The following is a 21,376-nucleotide window of genomic DNA, read 5'->3' as shown; positions in this document are numbered from 1 at the left end:
CTTCATCAACATGTGTCCCCTCTTCTTCATGTCTCTTCCACATCAACATGTGTCCCCTCTTCTTCATGTCTCTTCTACATCAACATGTGTCCCCTCTTCTTCTTGTCTCTTCTATATCAACATGTGTCCCCTCTGTGGAAAGAGACTCTGAAAGTTTCAGGAACAAAGATTCTCTCTCTTTTTGATCCATTTCTATAAAAACCTGTCTGAAAAAGACTGATCAGATTTTGGCCACTTTATGATGTCATAACGATGTGTTGTCTTGTGTAACCATCAGCCAATCAGCAACCAAGGTAACCCCCCCCCCCCCCTTATCACCTGAATCTCCTCTAGAGCTCCATTGAGTTCTTTGTAACCAAATCTCTCTCAGAGGGGCGTGGGGAGGGGCTCCTTATCTTCATCTGAAGTAACAGACAGAGAATCAGCACTTTGGAAACAGGGCTGAAACAGAGGGGATTATGGGTAATGCTGCAATGACCTGTTTGGTGTTTCAGCCAATCAGAGACTCTGTATATATCTGAGACCTGGGATAGAGTAATGGAAAACAGTATAGCAGGGGACCTTTAAGATAACTTCTTTGGCCCAGTCTCGGCTCTGTAATCTAGTGTTAGTTGTGTTGACCTCCTGCAGAGTGCGCACCAGACTCAGGCGATGGATGAGAAGGACAAAGCTCAGCGGCTGCAGACGGAGCTGGACGTCAGTGAGCAGGTTCAGAAGGACTTCGTCAAACTCTCTCAGACTCTTCAGGTGAGAGAGAGAGGAGTGTTTAGAGTAGAATTGGACACATGTTGATGCACACAGTGACCTTTGTTCTCTGCTTTTGACCCATCCTAGTCCCAGGAGAAGAGTGTTTGAGAGATGAGGAGAAACAACAAAGCTAAATCTTTTAAGGATGAGACGATATCCTAACAAAGATAACTGTGAATGTATGAACCATGTACACCAAGACACATTCCTCGTGTGTTAACCTGCTTGGCGATAAACGTAATTCTGATGCTTGTTTACGAGATGTTTATTCCACTTGTGAGAGGAAACCGTAGCATGCGTCCTTGGATGAATGGGGGAGAACGACAATAAATAGAAATTATTTTGACTAATTTTTTGTGAGTATTACAAACTAGAACTGTGATATAAGGCGGGACAAAACATTTAGTGTTGTGTTTTTGAATTTTAAATGGATTGTAATGAGTTATTTGTGGTGCTCTGCAGGTTCAGCTGGAGCTTCATTAGCCGCGTTCACACCGAGTACTTTTCACCCGTACTTTTCGCATTTAGTTCCGTTAGTACCCCTGATGTCGCGTTCACACAAAAAAAATAACTAAGTGCCGGGAACTTTTAAAAAAAAGTACCACAGTTCTGATTGGCTGGGCGATTGCAAACCACGCCCCGTAAAGCTCTGAAATGTTTTGTAGAGCCGCCATTTTATTATCCTCGCATTAGCATTATTAGCATTAGCATTAGCCCAGCGCACCAACGGAGAGAGACTAACTTATGGAAATGAGGAGGTGTCGGCGTTCTGGCGATTTACTCGGAAGGCTTCAGTAGAAGCTGCTGGCCAGTCCCCAACTCCGGGGACTTCTGGCCGGGGACTTCGGGCGGCAGTATACGCCGTGAAGTGGTTTGCGGCCTGCCAGTAAACCCAAAGCAGAAGAAGAAGAAGTGACGTCAGCGTCTCATTTGCGTAATCTTCCCTCAGGGAACTTATTCCGGTGTGAACGCGATCTGCTCTTTAGTTCCATGGGGGAACTAAGTGCTGGGAACTAAGTGTGGCTTTTGAGTGCATTTCAAACTCAGGACTTTTATTTGTAAAATAGTGTTTTTCACACCGTGGTAAAACTACGTTTCCACTTCTAGTTTGTGGCTGATTCCAAACACAGCTTAAATGTTTTTGTTTTGTAGTTTGTATACAGAGATTTCAATTAGTAAAAGCAGACAAGAAGGAAAGAAACGCTCTGACCCAAAGCCTTAGACTAACAGAGTTAACAGGAGACATGCCAAAGGGTTAATCGTTTCAAAGTAAATAATGACAAATAAAGAATTGTTGTGTTTTAATTGAATAATAATGAGTTGTTTGTGGCGCTCTGCAGGTTCAGCTGTAGCTTCTTTTAGTGCATTTTGCTGATCTTTTCTTTTACTTTAGAAAAACTCAGGATTTTTGTTTGTAAAATAGTGTTTTCACACCGTGGTAAAACTACTTCTCCACCTCTAGTCTGTGAGCTTAAATGGGTTTGGTTGTAAAAATGTTATACCGAGTTTTCAATGAGTAAAACCCGGGGAGTAAAACAAAATTGATCATGAGAAAAAGTCGGGATATGTGAAATGAAACGCTCTGATCCGAAGCCTTAGGTGCTGTTTACACGAGAACGCAAACGGTTGTATCTGCTACTTTTCTCTTTCGTATAGCCCGTTCGTTCACAGGAGGCCGTAATGGAACCGCGGAAACGGACCCCGCAAACGATAACGGGTCCCAAGGTGGATAGATCTGCAACCCGAACGCTCTGGGGGGCAAACGGCTCCGTGTGTACGTCCTATATGATCATTTCCTGATAACGATGAAGCCATAGCCCCGTCTCCTCCCACCTCTGCTGCTCACTGCTGTAGCATGGTCACTAGCTACTGTCAGTAGCTACTGACCATGCTACAGATGTTAGTGCAACATCTACAGCTCCTCTTCCACAACCATCAGCAACAAGTGGACATGGAGAATTACATGAACTACATGTTGCTAAATCCACCGCGGTGAGTGAACAGAAGGGCAACCATGGCAACCATGCTCGGGGGTCTTCTTCGCTGCTTTTGGTGTATTTTGTGGCGGAAGACAGCGCCACTTACAGGCCAGGCATATGTACTACAGCGTCTCCAGCGCTTTCGAGCAGTCTCGTGTGAACGGAATACTTTTTTGATATCGTATTCGGTTCGTTTGCGTTTGCGTGTAAATGGGGCCTTGGAATAACGGAGTAAACAGGAGACATACCAAAGGGATAATCAAAGGGAATTGTTGTGTTTTAATTGAATAATAATGAGTTATTTGTGTGTTTCTGCAGGTTCAGCTGGAGCGAATACGACAGGCGGATTCTTTGGAGCGAATCAAAGTCATCCTCAACGACACCAATTTCACTGACATCAACCAGCTTCCAGACACATGATGACACTGACAGGAAACTGCTTCATTCCCCCTCCCCCTCCTCCTCTCCCTGCCCCCTAACCACCACAGAAGAAGAGTTTTGGAGGGACTAAAGGAGCCTTTTTCTTGTGTACAGAGCACACTGCGGATAATAGAATAATGAAGAAGAACACTACTACTACTAAAACAAGAAAAATGTAAATAAGTAAATGTGTGATTGTTGACGGAGGGATCTCCCTGTGGATCTGTCTGTGTCTCGTTTCTACTGTAGATATATATTTCCGTCTGTTAGCTCAACCAAAAAAGGTTTGTCGTCGTCTAAAAGCACTTTTCATCGTCTCTTTCCAGGTCAATTTAGACGAAAATTGGATGCATACATTTTCCTCGTCCTTGCTTCCCATTTCCACTCGCTTCCTCTTTCCTTTCCACTGTTGTTGTTCTGTGACATTTTCCTCCTTGTTTTGGCTCATTCTCGCCCTGTGACAAAGACACGATGAAGGACACTCATGGGAAATACTTGCACATAATTTAACTGGATTTAACAGGATTTCAGCAACATCCTCTCCTCACATCTGACATGACATTTTTTAAAAGCTGCACAAACACAGTGAAGAAATCCATATCCTGTTTCAAAGATTTATTTTCCACCCTTCTTGAAAATCATGAAGACACAGAGGAAGTGGAAAGTGGATTTTATAACGCGTTTCCTTTTGATTGGTTTCCTTAGTGTAATTTAAAAGCTGTTAAATAACAATGAGCCGTTAATCATTAAAAGACAATTAGCTGCTCATTCAAAGACACTTAAAAGAGGGGGAACCTCTTGAGGATTCAGTGGGTAAAATCCCAACAAAATTCATATAACTTTTCGTATTAATGTATCTACAAGGTTAATTAATCACCACTTTGAGGCTACGAATGGGTTTCATTTCAACACTTTTAAAGCTGGGTTATGCAGAGTTTCTTTTACCGTTATTGGGTAAAAAATAATCCACAATAACCTCTCGCCATATTGTAACTCGAGCCTTATTTGAAAATCAGATTCCTGCTGTTTTCAGGGTTTATCAAATCTAGCCTGCGACCAATTAGCCACATCATTTCAGAGAGAAAGCATTCCTATTGGCTGCTCAACAAAAGTAGATATGCATGCATGGTGATTCCAGAAGTTAAGCGCCTGATACAATAAGTGGCTTTTCATGCGTTGGCATAACGACACTGAAACTGCAAAGAAACCCCGAAAAAAAAGCGAAAGTGGGAAACCTGGCACGCTTTGCAGTTCGCTTTATTCTTGAATCATAGCGTGTTATTCCCAAAGGGCTTGACAGATGGAGGGCTGGACGTTCAATGTTTTCCCCTCCAGAAAACTGGCTAAGACTTGAAGGACAATGTGCTCGAAATATGATGAATTATTGCCAGATAATGCAAGAACAAATCTGCCTATACCAGCTTCAAAGTGTCAGGGTGTTAGAAAGCAAATCAAAAAGACTGATCTGTGATTGATGTATTATTAAAACAAGCAACTCACAAAGTTCTTAAATTCAAATACGCTTCATCATTAGTGAGCTTTCTGGAACTCTTTCGGAAATGGACTTGCTAAAACCTCTGAGATTTGAAATGGGAACCACCAAATTAAATTGGTTGCCAATACAAACCACGGCAAAAAAAAACGTGTTTCCCCAAAGACGTTTAACTCGAAAGAAACTAATCGTTTTTCCCCTTGACATAAACAAATCTTACAAATGGACATTTTCAGATGTTAATTGAATTTTACAGTGAAAATGTGAGAAGGGAGCTTATGGGAGAAAGCTACTTCACACCTCGACACAAAAGCCATAAAGTGTGTTTTCCTTATATTGCAATAATAATAAGGACCCTCAGATTTAAGCGTATTTCAGACGCTTTTAGACCATCTCGAAGTGTTTCTAATGAAGCATCCTGAGGCCTTTACCCAAACTTAAACTGACAAATTGTGCTTTTTAATTAACCATATTTAATCAAGGCAGTTTAACAAAAACCACAAGATTAAATTGTGTGTTTTGAGGTGTTAAACGGCCAATTCAAAACCATTCAATGTCTTATTAATTAATAACTAATGGACTTCTATTGAAAACAAATCATCCTGAAATGATAAAGGCGGACTTCTCTCTGCGTTGTGATTCAAACAATATCCATATAATCACGCATACAGCAGCTTTTAGGACATGTTGATGACTGGTTTCCTTTGTTGACGTGCATGTATTACATTTCCTTTGTGTTGTCTATACTATATCTGACGTTGATATTTATGAATGATCCAGAAATATCAAGTTGCACTGACAGAAAACCCGTGTGTCTGATTGTGAACGGAGAAATGGTGAAAGTAGATAATATTCATGACGTGTTTCTTCTCTGAAAAGGCCTTATTGCATTACGGCTTGGTGTGTTTGTGACATTTAAAACCCTCTAATTTAACGTGTGTCTCTTACAGTAACTCATTTTACTCGTGGCCCATATGGCGTTAATATGAAGATTCATCACCGCAGACATTCACTGATTTGTATTCAATAATAATCTCTGATCTAACACTGCTGGATTATATGAAAACGTGTACGTTAAACCCCCAAAATGATGGAGTAAATGTTCAAAAGTTAGATGGATGTTTGAATTTGTCTGAAAGCTCAAACTGTGAGACGATACTTGGTTTTTAGCGTTTCAATCAGGGGTGTCAAACTCAAGGCCCGGGGGCCGAATCCGGCCCGCGACTTCATTTCATGTGGCCCCACAAGAGCTTGCAAAGAATAATACGTTTATTATACGGTTACGTGCCGATTTACAGAAGCACGTTGCCCATAAACTACATGTCCCACAATGCATCTCAAATTTGACTTTTTTCTCAGAATTTGACTTTTTTTCTTCTAAATATGCCTTTTTTCTTAGAATTGTTTTTGTAAATGTTGCTTTTTTTTCAAAATTGTGTTTTTTTTCAAATTTCACTTATTTTTTGGGATTTTGACTTTTTTTCCCAGAATTTGGCTTTTCTTTTTAAATAATTTTGTGGCCAGTGTTAAATAGCACATTATTGAGATCGGACTGATTATTATTATTATTATTATTTGAACTTTTGGAACGCACTTTTGACCCCGGCAACATATGTGAAAACTCACCAAATTTTGCATGCGCGTCAGAAGTGTGGCAACTTGTGACATACTTGCAATTATTTGCCCTAGACTTCTGCTTTCAGACGTAGTTAATTATTTAGTTATTACCCTATCCGATGATAATCCAATGCAGGGGAAAATAATGTAATATAATACATTATTTTATATATATGATATATTTATATATGTATTTTTGATATAGTCTTAAAGTTACAACCGGCCCTTTGAGTGCAGCCATAATGCTCATGTGGCCCGCGATGAAATTGAGTTTGACACCCCTGGTTTGAATAATGAAAAATGACACTCGCAGCTTAATTATGAGCTATACATACGTGGTTTAGATGAGTTTGAATTGTGAGTTTTGAATTTGTGTTATGTTTTAAGAAATGTTTAATTTACATCATAGACAAATGCAAACTGCAATTTCCCTACCATAACATAAATGTGACGTAGTCAGTTCATGAAGACATAATCATGCAACTCGTTTATTTTAAATATCAGTGTTTGTTCTTAAAGAACCAGAAAAGGATCTTTGTATTCTGTGTTTGCACTTTACTGTTAAATGTACATTTTTCGCTTAATATTAACCACTTATTTCTGATTGAAAGTGCACAGTTTGAGCTTTCAGGTGCAGCTTTTATCATACCACTTAAAGCATTGTTATCATGTTTTACATTGTAAGATCTGTACGAGGGTTAGACAAGTTAAATGGCATCTAGTCTAAAATAAAACACTCCTGATCCAGATCTCTGTTCTTTTAATTGTTTTAATTTATAATAAATCAGCAGCTACAGGAATCTAAAATGACTATGTGCATGGGTTTCAGTAAAGATGTCAACTGTTTTGACAACAAGAATACATCTTCTAAAGACTTGAATATTTGTCATTTTCTGAGGCTTTCATGCCTTTACAAATTGCCAAATTCCCTGCTGCATATTGGCTGTTATTCTTCGGTTTACATGCATCTGTTACGTTCCCTAATAGTCTAGGGCAGGGGAGTCAAACTCAATTTCTTCGCGGGCCACATCAGCATTATGGCTGCATTCAAAGGGCCGGTTGTAACTTTAAGACTATATACAAATAAATGTATAAATATATCATATATATAAAATAATGCATTATATTACAATATTTTCCTCTGCATTGGATTATTATCGGATAGGGTAATAACTTCATAATTAATTACGTCTGAAGCAGAAGTCTAGGGAAAATATTTGCATGTCTCTTCAGTGAAAATGTCACAAAATGATTTAAAAAGAAAAGGGGAAATTCTAAGAAAAAAGCTGTATTTTGAAGAAAAAAAGTCAAATTCGGAGAAAAAGGTCCAATTTGAGATGCATTGTGGGACATGTAGTTTATGCTTCTGTAAATCGCCATGTAACCATATAATAAACATTCTCTCAGAGCTCTTGTATGTAGCCACATGAAATGAAGTCACGGGCCGGATTTGGCCCCCGGGCCTTGAGTTTGACTCCCCTGGGGGTTTCAAGGGAAGAGATTGAATAACCGGGAGACACAAAGAGGAGAGGAAACTGATTTGCAAAACTAAAGATTTTTTTTTTAATGACAAAACAAAGAGGGCTCACCAGACAATTTACAAAACAAAGCAAACTATTGAACAGCTTTCTTACAAGAGATAGAGATAAACAATGGAGCACATCTCCTTCCACTTAACACAACTATTAACATCTAATTGCCACGTCTCACACAGAGAGAACACACAATCTGCTCAGGTACAGTAACACACTGACGTCCAGCAGCTCCGAGGGGAAGAGAGGCTGCAGGTTTATCACTGAAATAATCAAATAAGCCCTTATCTTACTATACAATGCAGGAGAACGCTGTAATAGCTTTTTAAAGAAATGTGAGGATGTAAATAAAATACATAAAAGTACATAATTAACAAGCATATATATCTGGCCAAAGGGCAACAATACAATAAGATACAAACTATATAATATATGATATGATTTTTTTTAAATATATATTTTACATTTTTTTTTATCCTATTTATTTAACTTTTAATAAAAAAAATTATTACTATTTATGTATTATTTGTTACGCTTATTATTTATTTTTATATTTTATTATTTACTATTTATTGTATTATTTTATCTATTTTAGAATTCAGGTGGCAGCTGTAATAGCTCTATTCAGCCTACAGGGGGCATCCTCCGCATTAACAACTTCGAACCCCGCCGCCAAAACTTCCCACGAAGAAGAGAAAAACGATTCAGGGTGGAGAAAAAAAAAACAGCAGAGGAACTCCTCCTGTTTACAACAACATCATGGAGACAAAATGGTCAAATATGAGCTGCCGGCGGGTTTTATTAACTGGATTTACGCTATGTATTGTATTAGGTGAGTGCTGAAGCCCATCCTGGGTTATATTTGAATTTGGATATGTTTGATGTTAGCCTCTTTATTTAAGGTGGGACACCAGGTTAGCTAGCTAGCGTTGTTTCATGTACAGCAGCACCTAAAACCTAACATTTCCTACTAATTAATGCACCTTTGTTCACCTTTTGTTGCTAGAGACGAGATTTAACACTGCCGAAAACATCCATACAGGGATTTTAAGCTACACTTAAACGCACACACCTATTGGTAAATGTTAGGTTATATAATTAAGGTTAATCGTTAAATGCACTATAATTTAAACGCGATTTGGTGAATAGTGTTTACCTCTTGTGGCTATAGACGATATTAAACCAAGCCGAACACATCTTTATAAGGAGTATTTTCACTATACATGCTTTTATACTAATTGGTTACATGTAAAGGTTAATTAACTAAGGTTACAAATTAAATCCACTATAATTTAAGTGGGATTTGGTTTAGAGTGGTCATTAATGCACCTTTGTTCACCTTTATTTAACACTGCCGAAAACATGTATCCAGTGTGTTGAAGCTACTTAATCGTATACACCTATTGGTAACATGTAAAGGTTATTTAATTAAGGTTAATAGTTACATTTACTATGATTTGAGTGAGATTTAGTAAAGAGTGGTGGCTACCCCTCTAAACTCTTCTTACTAATTAATGCACCTTTCTTCACTTCCTGTTGCTAGTGATGATAATTAACAATGCCGAAATCATCTATATATACAGTATTAGCTACACATATGCTTGTACACCTATCGGTACATGTATAGGGTATTTAATTGAAGATTATAGTTAAATTCACTTTAATTTGAATGAGGTTTGGTGCAGAGTTGTAGCTACCGCCCTTGCTATAGTCACGTTCTATGGGAGGTAACGGTGTGATCTCAGCGGTAAACCGGGAGGCTAACCCATGTCTTCACCGTCATATTTACCTAAATTAAAGGGATTATTTCTGTGTTTTTAATATGCCGAATTGTAAAGTGACATCTTATGATATAGAGAAAGTTCAAACATGTGTGCTATCACGTAGGTTTCTTTGATGATACACACAGACACATTAAAGTGCCATGTTTGTGAATAATGGTGTCGTTAGGCGTGGGGCTCTTCGGTCACTACGTGTCGCCCGAGGTTTTACTAGTTTAGAGGTGGAAGAAGTACTACTCAGATCTTGTACTTATAAGTACAAGTACAAATGCTATGGTCTCAAAAAGAATCCATTATAAGTTAAAGTCTTGTTACAAAATGTTGCATGGGTAAAAGTACAAACATATTAGCTTTAAAATACACTTAAAGTACAAAAAGCTCAATTCTGCACAATGGCCAGAATAATATAAAGTACAGAAGTATTTTAAGCTAAGTGTACTTTAGGTATCGAAAGTAATAAGAATGGATCTTCTCACAGTATTATATTATGTGTATTATATTATCCAGTTCTTTATACATGTAAGAGCTTTTAAGTAATTGTCAATGTGGAGCTATCTATATACTTGACATACACGGTAGTCGTTATACAGTACTGCATTATACCATATCAGCAAATGATGTGTTTGTTATGTACAAAGTAAATAGTAACTATGATTGGTAGATTACATTTAGTGTAGTAAAAAGTACAATATTTGCCTTTGTAATGTATTGGAGTAGAAGTATCTTAAGTAGCATTACATGGAAATACTCAAGTAAAGAACACACATGTCAAAATATCCACCACTTAGGTAACCAGCTCACTATTTACTCTATTTTCCGTCATTTTCACTATAAAATACCCGTATGTTCAGCACTAACTAATCGCTATTTGGATTGTATTTAGATAAGATTTAACGCTTCAGCTCTTAGCGTCGAACAACATAAGATAACATCTCATTCCCTTGTTGGCCAACCTTTTCCTGACCCAGATTGTAAAGCTACCCTCATAAATGCAAAATATACAGTACATGCAGCAAACCTGTTGTGCACTAATCTACTTTAAATGTTGACACAGTCAAGGCTTCTGTCTCTAAACTGCGTGTAAATACACCACAAAGGTTTTTGGCTACCAAGACTCTCAGCTGATCTTTAATAAATTGTGTTTTTGCATAAAAATAGACGTGTTTTACCCCTAGTTATCATTCTGATCCTTACTTAGAGTAGACTGAGGAAGGATCTGGTAATATAGGAGGGATGGGTAGTAATGCATCGAATGTTTAACAACGTAATATCCTCATTAAGTCAAGTCTGTTTATTTATATTGCACAATTAAAGACAACTAGGGTTACTAATGCAATGTTTTAAATGTCGATTGTTATTTGGCTGGCTATTCTACATTAGAGATAATGACCGTAGTCAAATCCTGCTTTTTTTAATAAGACTATTGGCCAAGGACCAAGTCGTATTTATCTTTTACAGACATAGAAAGGGTTATTAACGCCTTTGTTACCTCGAGACTTGACTACTGCAACGTTCTGTATGTGGGTATGGACCAGGCCTCAATTAGACGCCTGCAGCTAGTGCAGAACGCAGCTGCACGTCTTCTGACTGGCCACAAAAAGCGTGTCCACATCTCCCCAATTCTGGCCTCACTGCACTGGCTTCCAATTTGGTTCCGCATTGATTTTAAAATCCTTTTATTTGTTTTTAAGCCCTAAATGGGCTGGCTCCGGCCTACATAGCAGAACTCCTCCATCGCTACACCCCAGCCAGAGCTTTAAAGGTCCCATGTCATGGCCATTTCTACTGATCATATTTCCATTGTTGAAGTCGACTAGAAGACATTCAAATTGTTCAATGTTCCAAACTCACATTGGTTTCTCACAGCATCTCTGTAGTATGTGTATTCACTCTCTGTCCTAAACGGCTTGTTGGAGCTCCTGCCCCCCCCTCCCTGTGAGCCCAGTGTGCTCTGATTGGTCGGGACGTTGAGAGCCTCGTTGCTGCGAGGAGCGGACAGGTTTCCGGGTCGGCGATACAGCGAGAACAAGCGAAACTCATCCTGAGCACACACACACTCACAGCCGAAGTAGAAACAATAAGTGTGGCTTGATATTGAGGAAAGAAAAGGTTTCTAACGCTGTGAGAATGGGTCTGCGGAGAGCATTTCTCCGCCATCCCAACTTAGCAGCCCGAAAAAACGTTTACCCATTTAAACAGTCGTGGTAGATACCTTGTTTGTTTTAAACATCATAAATACACACACAACAATGAATACTTACAGGTTGTGTACCCGAATCTCCCGCTGGTCCAAACGGAGTAGGAACAGCATCGTTCTTCAGTGCCCTACGCTTTACACATCCGGCATGAATCGCGGAAAGGTTTGGGAAGCTTTGTTTCGTGAAATGCTGGCAGAGGGTGTGGCCTCTGGGTGTTCACACGTCACAGAACCCAGGAAGTAAACAATGGAAAAAGAGAAATGTCCAACGAGGCGTTCTGAGGCAGCACAGACAGGTCTTCTCTGTGTTAGAGTTGTACTCGCTACAGGGTGTACTTTGAGGGTTTGTGACTCTGCAGACCGTTTACATGGACGGGAGATAACCGGAAAAGCATGACATGGGCCCTTTAAGGTCTGTTGACCAGCTGGCCCCAGGCTCTGGAACACTCTGCCCCGCCATGTGAGAACGGCCCAGACCCTAGGGTTTTTAAATCCTCACTAAAGACACACTTCTTCTCTCTGGCCTTCTAGTCAGAGCGGAGCACGACACCTGACGTTTCCCTGTGTTTTTGTTTTTTATATTTCAGTTGTAAATGCTTGTGATTGTAGTAAAGTGTTTTTATTACATGTACAGCACTTTGGCTCGACCAAAAATCGCTTTTAAATGTGCTTTATAAATAAAACTTGATTTGATAATAAAAAACAGCTGCGTTGATACTGAAAACCGTGCAGGCTGACTTCACACAGACGAATTGAGAAGGAATCTATAAAGAAATGAAACTATAGACAAAGGGGATAATGGTGCTGTTATATATTTGTTCACATTCTTTGCAGCTCTGGGTTGGGTCGACATCAATACACAAGGTTTATTTGACTGAGTGTGTGAGTCTGCTCCTTTCAACCATCATTTGAAACTCTATATAAGCCTGGGAATACTTTGTTTAAGCAGATGAAAAAAGTCCAAGTCCTATTTAACACAACGGCTTTAAAGTTATATTGTAAAGGTTTGTTATACACGCACGTTTCTTTACACATTTCTGAATATTACACAATACAGCCATTTGAAATAATGCAAAGTAACTTCCTGATTTGTTTAGAGAAGTGCTTAAAATCTCCGACTAATAGCAGCTGACTGGCCAAGAAACCGCCCAGGTCTGTTTCATATTGGGACATTATCTCCAACCAGATGCTGACGGAGCCGTTTCTTCTGTTTTGAAATCATACAGTACTTCCTGCTGGAGTCTGGATCTCTGTCAGTCAGTGTGCAATATCTGTTCAAAAGGGGCAGAAGACAGGAAGTATCTGGGCTCAAGGTTTTACTTACAGGAAGTCTAACAGATTATCTTATTTGTGAGAAAATGAGAATGTTGTGTGTTTGTCGAAGACTAGTTTTTTTAAAATGTACAATCGGAAGTCTGTTCAGCTTAGTGTGCTGTCAAAGATTTCTCATTCAGAGGTTAGTGTTATGAATTATTAATCTGTCAACTATCCAGCGCTTCAAACCACGTTATGCATCCTTACTTTTGGCAACAGTACATAATTGCTCAAGGGCACCAGGGCAGGACAGGAGGTGAACTGGGACCTCTCCAAGTAGCAGTCCACACTCTATATTTTAGGTGTGGTCGGGGACTTGAACCGGCGACCCTACAGCTCCCAGTCCAAATACTAATTTCTACTTTTACTACAAACTAAAGCTGTATGAAATCCAATCATCTCATTTAAATTGTTCCTGATTTTCCCTCCGCTGTTTATTGATGTTTATTTCCTGCTTTCAGCACACAGCGAATAGAAAACTAAAGTCCTCCTACAGCAGAATCAACAATGAGGAAGTTAAGAAGGGACAAAGGAAATGATTGCAATAATAAATTATTAATTTATGTGGAATAATTGAACCGTAAAACAGCTGCAGAGCCACAATTACCTCTAACCTTCAGGCTTTAATGCCACGATGAATTAATCCAGGGTCATGAAGACATTAAATATTAATACCCTTTATAGTTCCTGGACATCACAAGTCAGAAAGCTATCAATTAATTACAGTTTAATAACACGGTGATTCAAGATCTAGAGTTATTGATTGCAAAATTAAATAAAAACACAGATTTGCGTTACTTGTCGGATTCAAAATGTGAGTATTATTTTTAGTAAATTGTAGAAATAAACGGTATATCTTAAAGGGGACCTATCATGCAAAATGCACTTTTTGATGTCTTAAAGATGTGTCCCCGGTGTGTCGGGGAACTCACGCAGCGTCAGAAAATAAAACCCTCTCTCTTTTCCTCCGTACCCAAATCTCTAAAAACGGGGAACAACGGAGCTGATCCAGATTTGTGTCCGATATGACGTAATATCTGAAATGTGGACCCACGGCCCGTCTGCGTCGCAGCATTCAGACTAATTTGCTCACATTGTGTTCAACGCGCCATAGAGCGAGCAAGTCAATTCATTGGACGAGCTGGTCACAGGGATGCGTTCAAATGTAGTCAGTAATTTGAGGAAATGGCGAACGCAGATAAAGTTGAGCTCGAAAATCCTCCAGCATCATTGAAGTCTCCGGTTTGGGAACATTTTGGTTTCGCAGTTACATACAAGAATGACGGACAAAGACAGGTGGACCGAACCAAAGCTGTTTGTCGGCATTGTTCAACTAACATTGCGGCTGGCAATACATCAAACTTGCACTCTTGAAAAGGCATCACCCGAACGTGAATATCACCGGTACCAAAAGAAAACCCAACTCCCGCTAGCATGTGAGCCTCCACCACTCGAACAAGTTCAGACCGAGCCAAAGCTATTACAAACGCCAAATATCCTTATGTTGCCATGGTAGCAAAGTGCTACCTGGCTGTATCTGCTACCTCTGTCCCTAGAGAGAGGGTGTTCTCCACAGCAGGAGATGTTGCTAGTGCCAGCTGATCTGCCCTTTCAGCAGCAATGTGGACAAGTACATCTTTCTTTAGAACAACATGAAAATACAATGACAAGCAAGTCCTAATGTCAAACTGGCTGCTTAGGTGCAGTACAGTTCAAATACAGATTATTTCAGTTCATCGAAATGCTGCACCTTAATGTTTATTTTATTATAATTTGTATTTATTTGAGTGAATACATTATTCACAGTTTAATAATAATTTTAAAAAAACAAAAAATATGTTTTGTGATAATTTTTTCTGCTGTACCGAAAACGTACCGACCCGTGACCTAAAAACCGAGGTACGTACCGAAACGAAATGTTTGTGAACCGTTACACCCCTATAGTTACAATATACTTGGGTGTTAGACAAGCCGTTTGAACACTTTGAGAAACTGTGATAACCACACACTTTCTCCACATTAGTCGTTTTGTTTATAACATTTAATAAAATATATAAAAAACTCCATCCCAGCTTCTTAACATCCGAGGTTATGTCGTTAAATGTCTTGTTTTGTTTGTCAAAAAACAATAAATGGCAGAAAAAACATATTTGAGATTCTGAAAACAGAACGGAAAGATACTTTGAAAATGAATCATTTAATTATTGGTGCATCTCTGGTGAAACATTGCAGGTTGAACCGGTAACGTTTAACCGAATTTCAACTCTTCTTTGTTACATATAAACTCTGTATTTGGACCGTGTTCTTCTCCTGTTGTCCTGCGTGGGAGTTCGACAGAGTTCACATCAGAGAAGCCTTTTATCCCTTTATCAAACTAAAGGACTTCCTGTTTTGCATTGTCTCTCTGGGACCTGAAACAACACAACACATCCCCTTTATGAAATGTCCAATGCACGATAAATACAGCGTAGGGATGACAATGGGGGAAAAGTCCCAGGCTCCTCTAACAAGGCTGAACTGGAATAAATAAAGACATAATGTATGCATTGTCGCTGTACATTATCTCTTTGCATAATAACCAAGCAGACAAAGGTACATTCACAGAGAAGCAGTTTGATTTGTTCAGAAACTTACATCACTTTCCTGTAATGCAGCAGAATTATGCAATATCAGAAATATCTGGTTTCTTATCGCTTTATCGATGCATGTCCCTAACGTTCATTAATATGCCACTTTTAATTCCTCTATTTATTATTGTTATACACAATGGTATATATTAGGGCTGCACGATATTGTAAAAAACTTACATTGCGATATTCTTTCACCGGCGATATGAAAAAATACTGGAATTGAAGAAAATACCGTTTTGTTTTGTCCGCAAACCATCCCCTCTTGAACTTTAAAGCTATACATTTGGTATTTTTTAACGATATTCAACCGGATGAAGGATTTTAGTCACGGACTTCTGGATCTTAAGTTATCAGAGCAACAAGCTGAGCTAGCTCGGTTATCCTGCTGTGATCTGATCAAGAATGATTGTGATTGGTGGTTTGCTGTGCATGCAGAGCCGGCATGTCACTCACTCAAGAACCCCTGACATGAGAGCCGCGCGAGTTTTCCTTTTGTAGCAAGCAGCAAAATAATTGTAACATGACGTGTTTGAGTTCATTTGCCTACTTAAAGGGGACCTATCATGCAAAATGCACTTTCTGATGTCTGTTATACATCAACATGTGTCCCCGGTGTGTCGGAGAACTCACGCAGCGTCAGAAAATAAACCCCTCTCTCTTTTCCTCCGTACCCAAATCTCTAAAAACGGGGAACAACGGAGCTGATCCAGATTTGCGTCCGATATGACGTAATATCTGAAATGTGGACCCACGGCCCAATCAGAAACGTTGCTCTCAGAAACAATGCCTGACTGTTTTGGACGTAATATGGTCGGTGTTTACATTAGCATCGCTAACACTCAGAGCTAACCTGTACTGGAGAGCATGTGTGTGAAGAAGCAGGAAGTAGAAAGGAACTCACCTTGTGGTGTAACCGGCAAGAGAGAAAGCCTTTGAGCTCCAGACTGTTTCAGATCCTTGATAATCCATGATATGGCGTTTCATCACGGCAGCATTTAGTTTAGACGGTAGCTGCCGGGTCCCGCATGAGCTCAGACCCCTCCTCTTTAAAGCTTTATCCCCAAATCAGCACTTTAGAAACAGGAAGTGAAATGGAGGGATATGAGGCATGGCTAGAATGGGTGATCTGTTAGGTATTTTGAGCCAAACACTTCATAGACAAGTTTTTTATATATTATTTATATATATATATCTGAGACCTGTGCTATTGCCTAAAAATAGCATGATGGGTGACCTTTAATATCGCGCGTCCTAAAGAAAAAAAATCGCACGTCCTGCGATGTGAATATCGCGCATGCGCAAAACGCGATTATCGTCACGACACGATATATCGTGCAGCCCTAATATATATTGTAGAACAATTTGCAAGTTTTTTATTTATTTTTCGTATTATTTAGTTTTTATTCTAATGTATTTGTATCTTATAATATATATTAATTTATTTTTGTTTTATCTTTTTTATTTTATAAATACCTTTATTTATATTTGTTGTATTGCTTATTCTTGCTTTAACTTCTGTTTACACATTTTTATATTAATTATTTTGTAGTATTTATTTCATAGTGTTATTTTAAGTGTCGCAGCTCTCATGAAACCCAATTTTAACCCGTTATAAATAAAGTATTCTTATTATAAATGTGCCTGTAATAAAAAAAAAGGCAGTTTTTAATTGTACCTTGCTCGGGGGTATTTTTTAAAATATTGTTTTATTTTCCATTTTAACATTAACGTCTTCTGTTTTATATATATCTTTTTTTATATTTTATGAAATGTTCTTAGTTACTAGATAAATGAAAAAATTAATTTGATTTTACTCTTTTGTATTTACAGTCACAACCCCTTGCTCGGGGATCGATATCCACGCGGACTCGGAGGTTCTGATTCAGAACGGCACCACGGGGACGCTGCGCTGCTCCTTCAGGTCCAACGAGGTGGTGAGCAGCACCACGTCGGTCACATGGACCTTCCAGTCCAACCAGCCCGACAACCTGTTCTACAAAACCCCGTACACGGTGAGTGCTCCTTCTACATCAACATGTGTCCCCTCTTCTTCATGTCTCTTCTACATCAACATGTGTCCCCTCTTCTTCATGTCTCTTCTACATCAACATGTGTCCCCTCTTCTTCATGTCTCTTCTACATCAACATGTGTCCCCTCTTCTTCATGTCTCTTCTACATCAACATGTGTCCCCTCTTCTTCATGCCTCTTCTACATCAACATGTGTCCCCTCTTCTTCATGTCTCTTCTACATCAACATGTGTCCCCTCTTCTTCATGTCTCTTCTACATCAACATGTGTCCCCTCTTCTTCACGTCTCTTCTACATCAACATGTGTCCCCTCTTCTTCATGTCTCTTCTTCATCAACATGTGTCCCCTCTTCTCCATGTCTCTTCTACATCAACATGTGTCCCCTCTTCTTCATGTCTCTTCTACATCAACATGTGTCCCCTCTTCTCCATGTCTCTTCTACATCAACATGTGTCCCCTCTTCTTCATGTCTCTTCTACATCAACATGTGTCCCCTCTTCTTCATGTCTCTTCTATTTTCAATTAAATTGGGGCTTTATATCTCTTATGACCTGAACTAAACAAATAGAATCTCACTCTCAAAGCCCCCTACGTGGGGAGGGGGTGTTTCCCACAGCTGCACGATGGTTTCCTCTCATTGTTTTATCTGACGGAGCTGTGAAAGCATGGGGTTCAGATACAGAAGGTTTTACGTTCAGTTCAGTCTCAGCGGCAGGAGTTTATATACTTAGTTTACTTATTTAGTTTATTTGCGTTGTTGTGCTTCTACTTTGTGTCCCGTAAGGAAAGGGGAAGTGTATTTACTGTAGCTACTGTTTGCTCTTGACCCAACAGATTTATATATATTTAGATTGTATTTAAAGCATTGGTACCACTTTACAATACGACTACCCTTATAAAGGGTTTACGAATAGTTTGTAATTCAGTTATTAATTAGGTTGTGAACACTTTATAAATCCGTAATAAGCTTCGTCACTACGGACTGACGGCTTCAGGCCGGGTAATAGGGCACTTTATTGGCGTGATTGCACAGTGTATGTTGTCTGTGGCTGATGATTGTGTGCACCTGGTGTCCTGTGTTGTCTCCTCCCCCCTCACCTGTGTCTTGTTGTGCTGATTGGAGTGTGTGTATTTGGGCTCTGTTTCTCTGTCTGTGGGAGGGCTGGGTGTGTGTGTGTGTGAGATCCTTGTGGCTGCAGGATGTGGACAAGGAGAACCGCAGGATTGAGGCGGTGAACTTTGTGCCCATGATTTTAATAAATGCCCACGTCGGGTTATATTTTTGGACGTTCTGCCTCTGCCTCCTTGCTTGGTCTGGGCCGCTCAACGGTCAGCTTCACAAGCTTTTATTAGACATGAGATAAACAGGGCGACTGTGACCGGTTGCTTGCCAAATAGTGAGCCCACATTGTACTGCTAAGCCTTATATTGGCTACCTAGCTTACTTCGTCTCCTTCATCAGCCAGCATCCTTGGTATCTGTTGTTCACTGAGTTGATTCTCGCTAAGTAGCCAATATAAGGCTTAGTCATCTTGCCAAATAGTGAGCCTGTGTTGACATGAGATAAACAGGGAGACTGTGACCGGTTGCTTGCCAAATAGTGAGCCCACATTTATCAGTACTGCCAAGTCTTATATTGGCTACCTAGCTTACTTCGTCTCCTTCATCAGCCAACATGCTTGGTATCTGTTGTCCACTGTAGATTCTCTCTAAGTAGCCAATATAAGGCTTAGTCATCTTGCCAAATAGTGAGCCCACATGTATCTGTGCTGCTAAGCCTTATTAGAAATGTGTGTAACTCATTAATAAATGGGAATGGGTTTCCACTTTACAACAAGGCTCCCTTTTGGCAGCTATACATGTTTGTAACTCATTAATAAATGGTCTTAAAGAGATGCCAAGAAACATCAAGATGGAAGGGGGGAATCAAGTCAGTGAACAACAGATACCAGCTGGCTGATGGAGAAGACGAAGTAAGCTAGGTAGCCAATATAAGGCTTAGTCATCTTGCCAAATATGGGGCTTTCACACCAACGCGGTTCCAGGGCCGGTTCGGAGCTAGTCTGAAAAGCACCGTTTTTTCCTGTTCACACCGCAGCGGAGCCGGCTCTAAGCTCCGGAATCTGATTAGTTTCAAGCACCAACAATTGTCGGTCTAGAAAGCAAGAACCGAGGCTAGGAAGGATTCGACTAGGAGGGACTTGTCCTTCCAAGGAAGCGTCCTCGACATTGAGAAACGCCCAGAGAGAGCTTGTCATTCCTTTTTATCTCGTGTCTCAATCTTGTTTGAGCATCGTGAATTACTCTCATGGTTTGTTATTTTTAATGTCCCTGATTATTTCTGCTTCTTGTAACACAACACGGGATTTATTATTGTTATCATAGACAGTCAGTCAGTTTATTTAAGTTATTAGTTTCTGGTGTAAGGATGAAGGGCGTGGTGAGTGGTGACCACACACCCAACGAATAATGATTTATTGTAAGAGCTTAAACTGTCCCCGGCAGCCACTGTTAACATAATGAATAACTATTATAAGTGTTAACTCATTTGTGAAACTTAGTAAATAAAGAGTTGTGCTGAATCTACACCATTTAATATATAACCAGTAGTCGTATTGTTCCCTTGAGATAACAAATCTAGTTTTAAACCAAACAGGATTTCCTTTTTGAAACTTTAAAGCTCACCTATTATGCAAAAGCCTCTTCTCCATGTCTCTTCTACATCAACATGTGTCCCCTCTTCTTCATGTCTCTTCTACATCAACATGTGTCCCCTCTTCTTCATGTCTCTTCTACATCAACATGTGTCCCCTCTTCTTCATGTCTCTTCTACATCAACATGTGTCCCCTCTTCTTCATGTCTCTTCTATATCAACATGTGTCCCCCTCTTCTTCATGTCTCTTCTACATCAACATGTGTCCCCTCTTCTCCATGTCTCTTCTACATCAACATGTGTCCCCTCTTCTTCATGTCTCTTCTACATCAACATGTGTCCCCTCTTCTTCATGTCTCTTCTACATCAACATGTGTCCCCTCTTCTTCATGTCTCTTCTACATCAACATGTGTCCCCTCTTCTTCATGTCTCCTCTACATCAACATGTGTCCCCTCTTCTTCATGTCTCTTCTACATCAACATGTGTCCCCTCTTCTTCATGTCTCTTCTACATCAACATGTGTCCCCTCTTCTTCATGTCTCTTCTACATCAACATGTGTCCTCTCTTCTTCATGTCTCTTCTACATCAACATGTGTCCCCTCTTCTTCATGTCTCTTCTACATCAACATGTGTCCCCTCTTCCTCATGTCTCTTCTACATCAACATGTGTCCCCTCTTCTTCATGTCTCTTCTACATCAACATGTGTCCCCTCTTCTCCATGTCTCTTCTACATCAACATGTGTCCCCTCTTCTCCATGTCTCTTCTACATCAACATGTGTCCCCTCTTCTTCATGTCTCTTCTACATCAACATGTGTCCCCTCTTCTTCATGTCTCTTCTACATCAACATGTGTCCCCTCTTCTTCATGTCTCTTCTACATCAACATGTGTCCTCTCTTCTTCATGTCTCTTCTACATCAACATGTGTCCCCTCTTCTTCATGTCTCTTCTACATCAACATGTGTCCTCTCTTCTTCA

The 21,376-nt window shown here is 39.7% G+C and overlaps 1 protein-coding gene and 1 long non-coding RNA gene across 2 annotated transcripts in view; both read left to right on the top strand.

The window, feature by feature from the left end:
• Positions 1-433: 433 nt before the first annotated feature.
• LOC117458919 (uncharacterized) lies at positions 434-7,004 on the top strand. Its single transcript, XR_004553459.2, has 2 exons — positions 434-747; positions 3,045-7,004. It is a non-coding gene; the product is annotated as an uncharacterized lncRNA (long non-coding RNA).
• A 1,486-nt stretch (positions 7,005-8,490) lies between these two features.
• Positions 8,491-21,376, top strand: part of mpzl1l (myelin protein zero-like 1 like) — a 30,100-nt gene continuing 17,214 nt past the window's right edge. The window contains exons 1-2 of the mRNA XM_034098551.1: positions 8,491-8,619; positions 17,540-17,721. Coding sequence (XP_033954442.1) covers positions 8,547-8,619; positions 17,540-17,721 — 255 coding nt within the window. The 5' untranslated portion in view covers positions 8,491-8,546. The remainder of the gene's footprint in view (positions 8,620-17,539; positions 17,722-21,376) is intronic.

This window comes from Pseudochaenichthys georgianus, chromosome 14, assembly GCF_902827115.2.
Source record: "Pseudochaenichthys georgianus chromosome 14, fPseGeo1.2, whole genome shotgun sequence".
Classification (NCBI taxonomy): domain Eukaryota; kingdom Metazoa; phylum Chordata; class Actinopteri; order Perciformes; family Channichthyidae; genus Pseudochaenichthys; species Pseudochaenichthys georgianus.
Note: the sequence above shows the minus strand (reverse complement) of the source record. Positions and strands in the feature narration are given on the sequence as shown.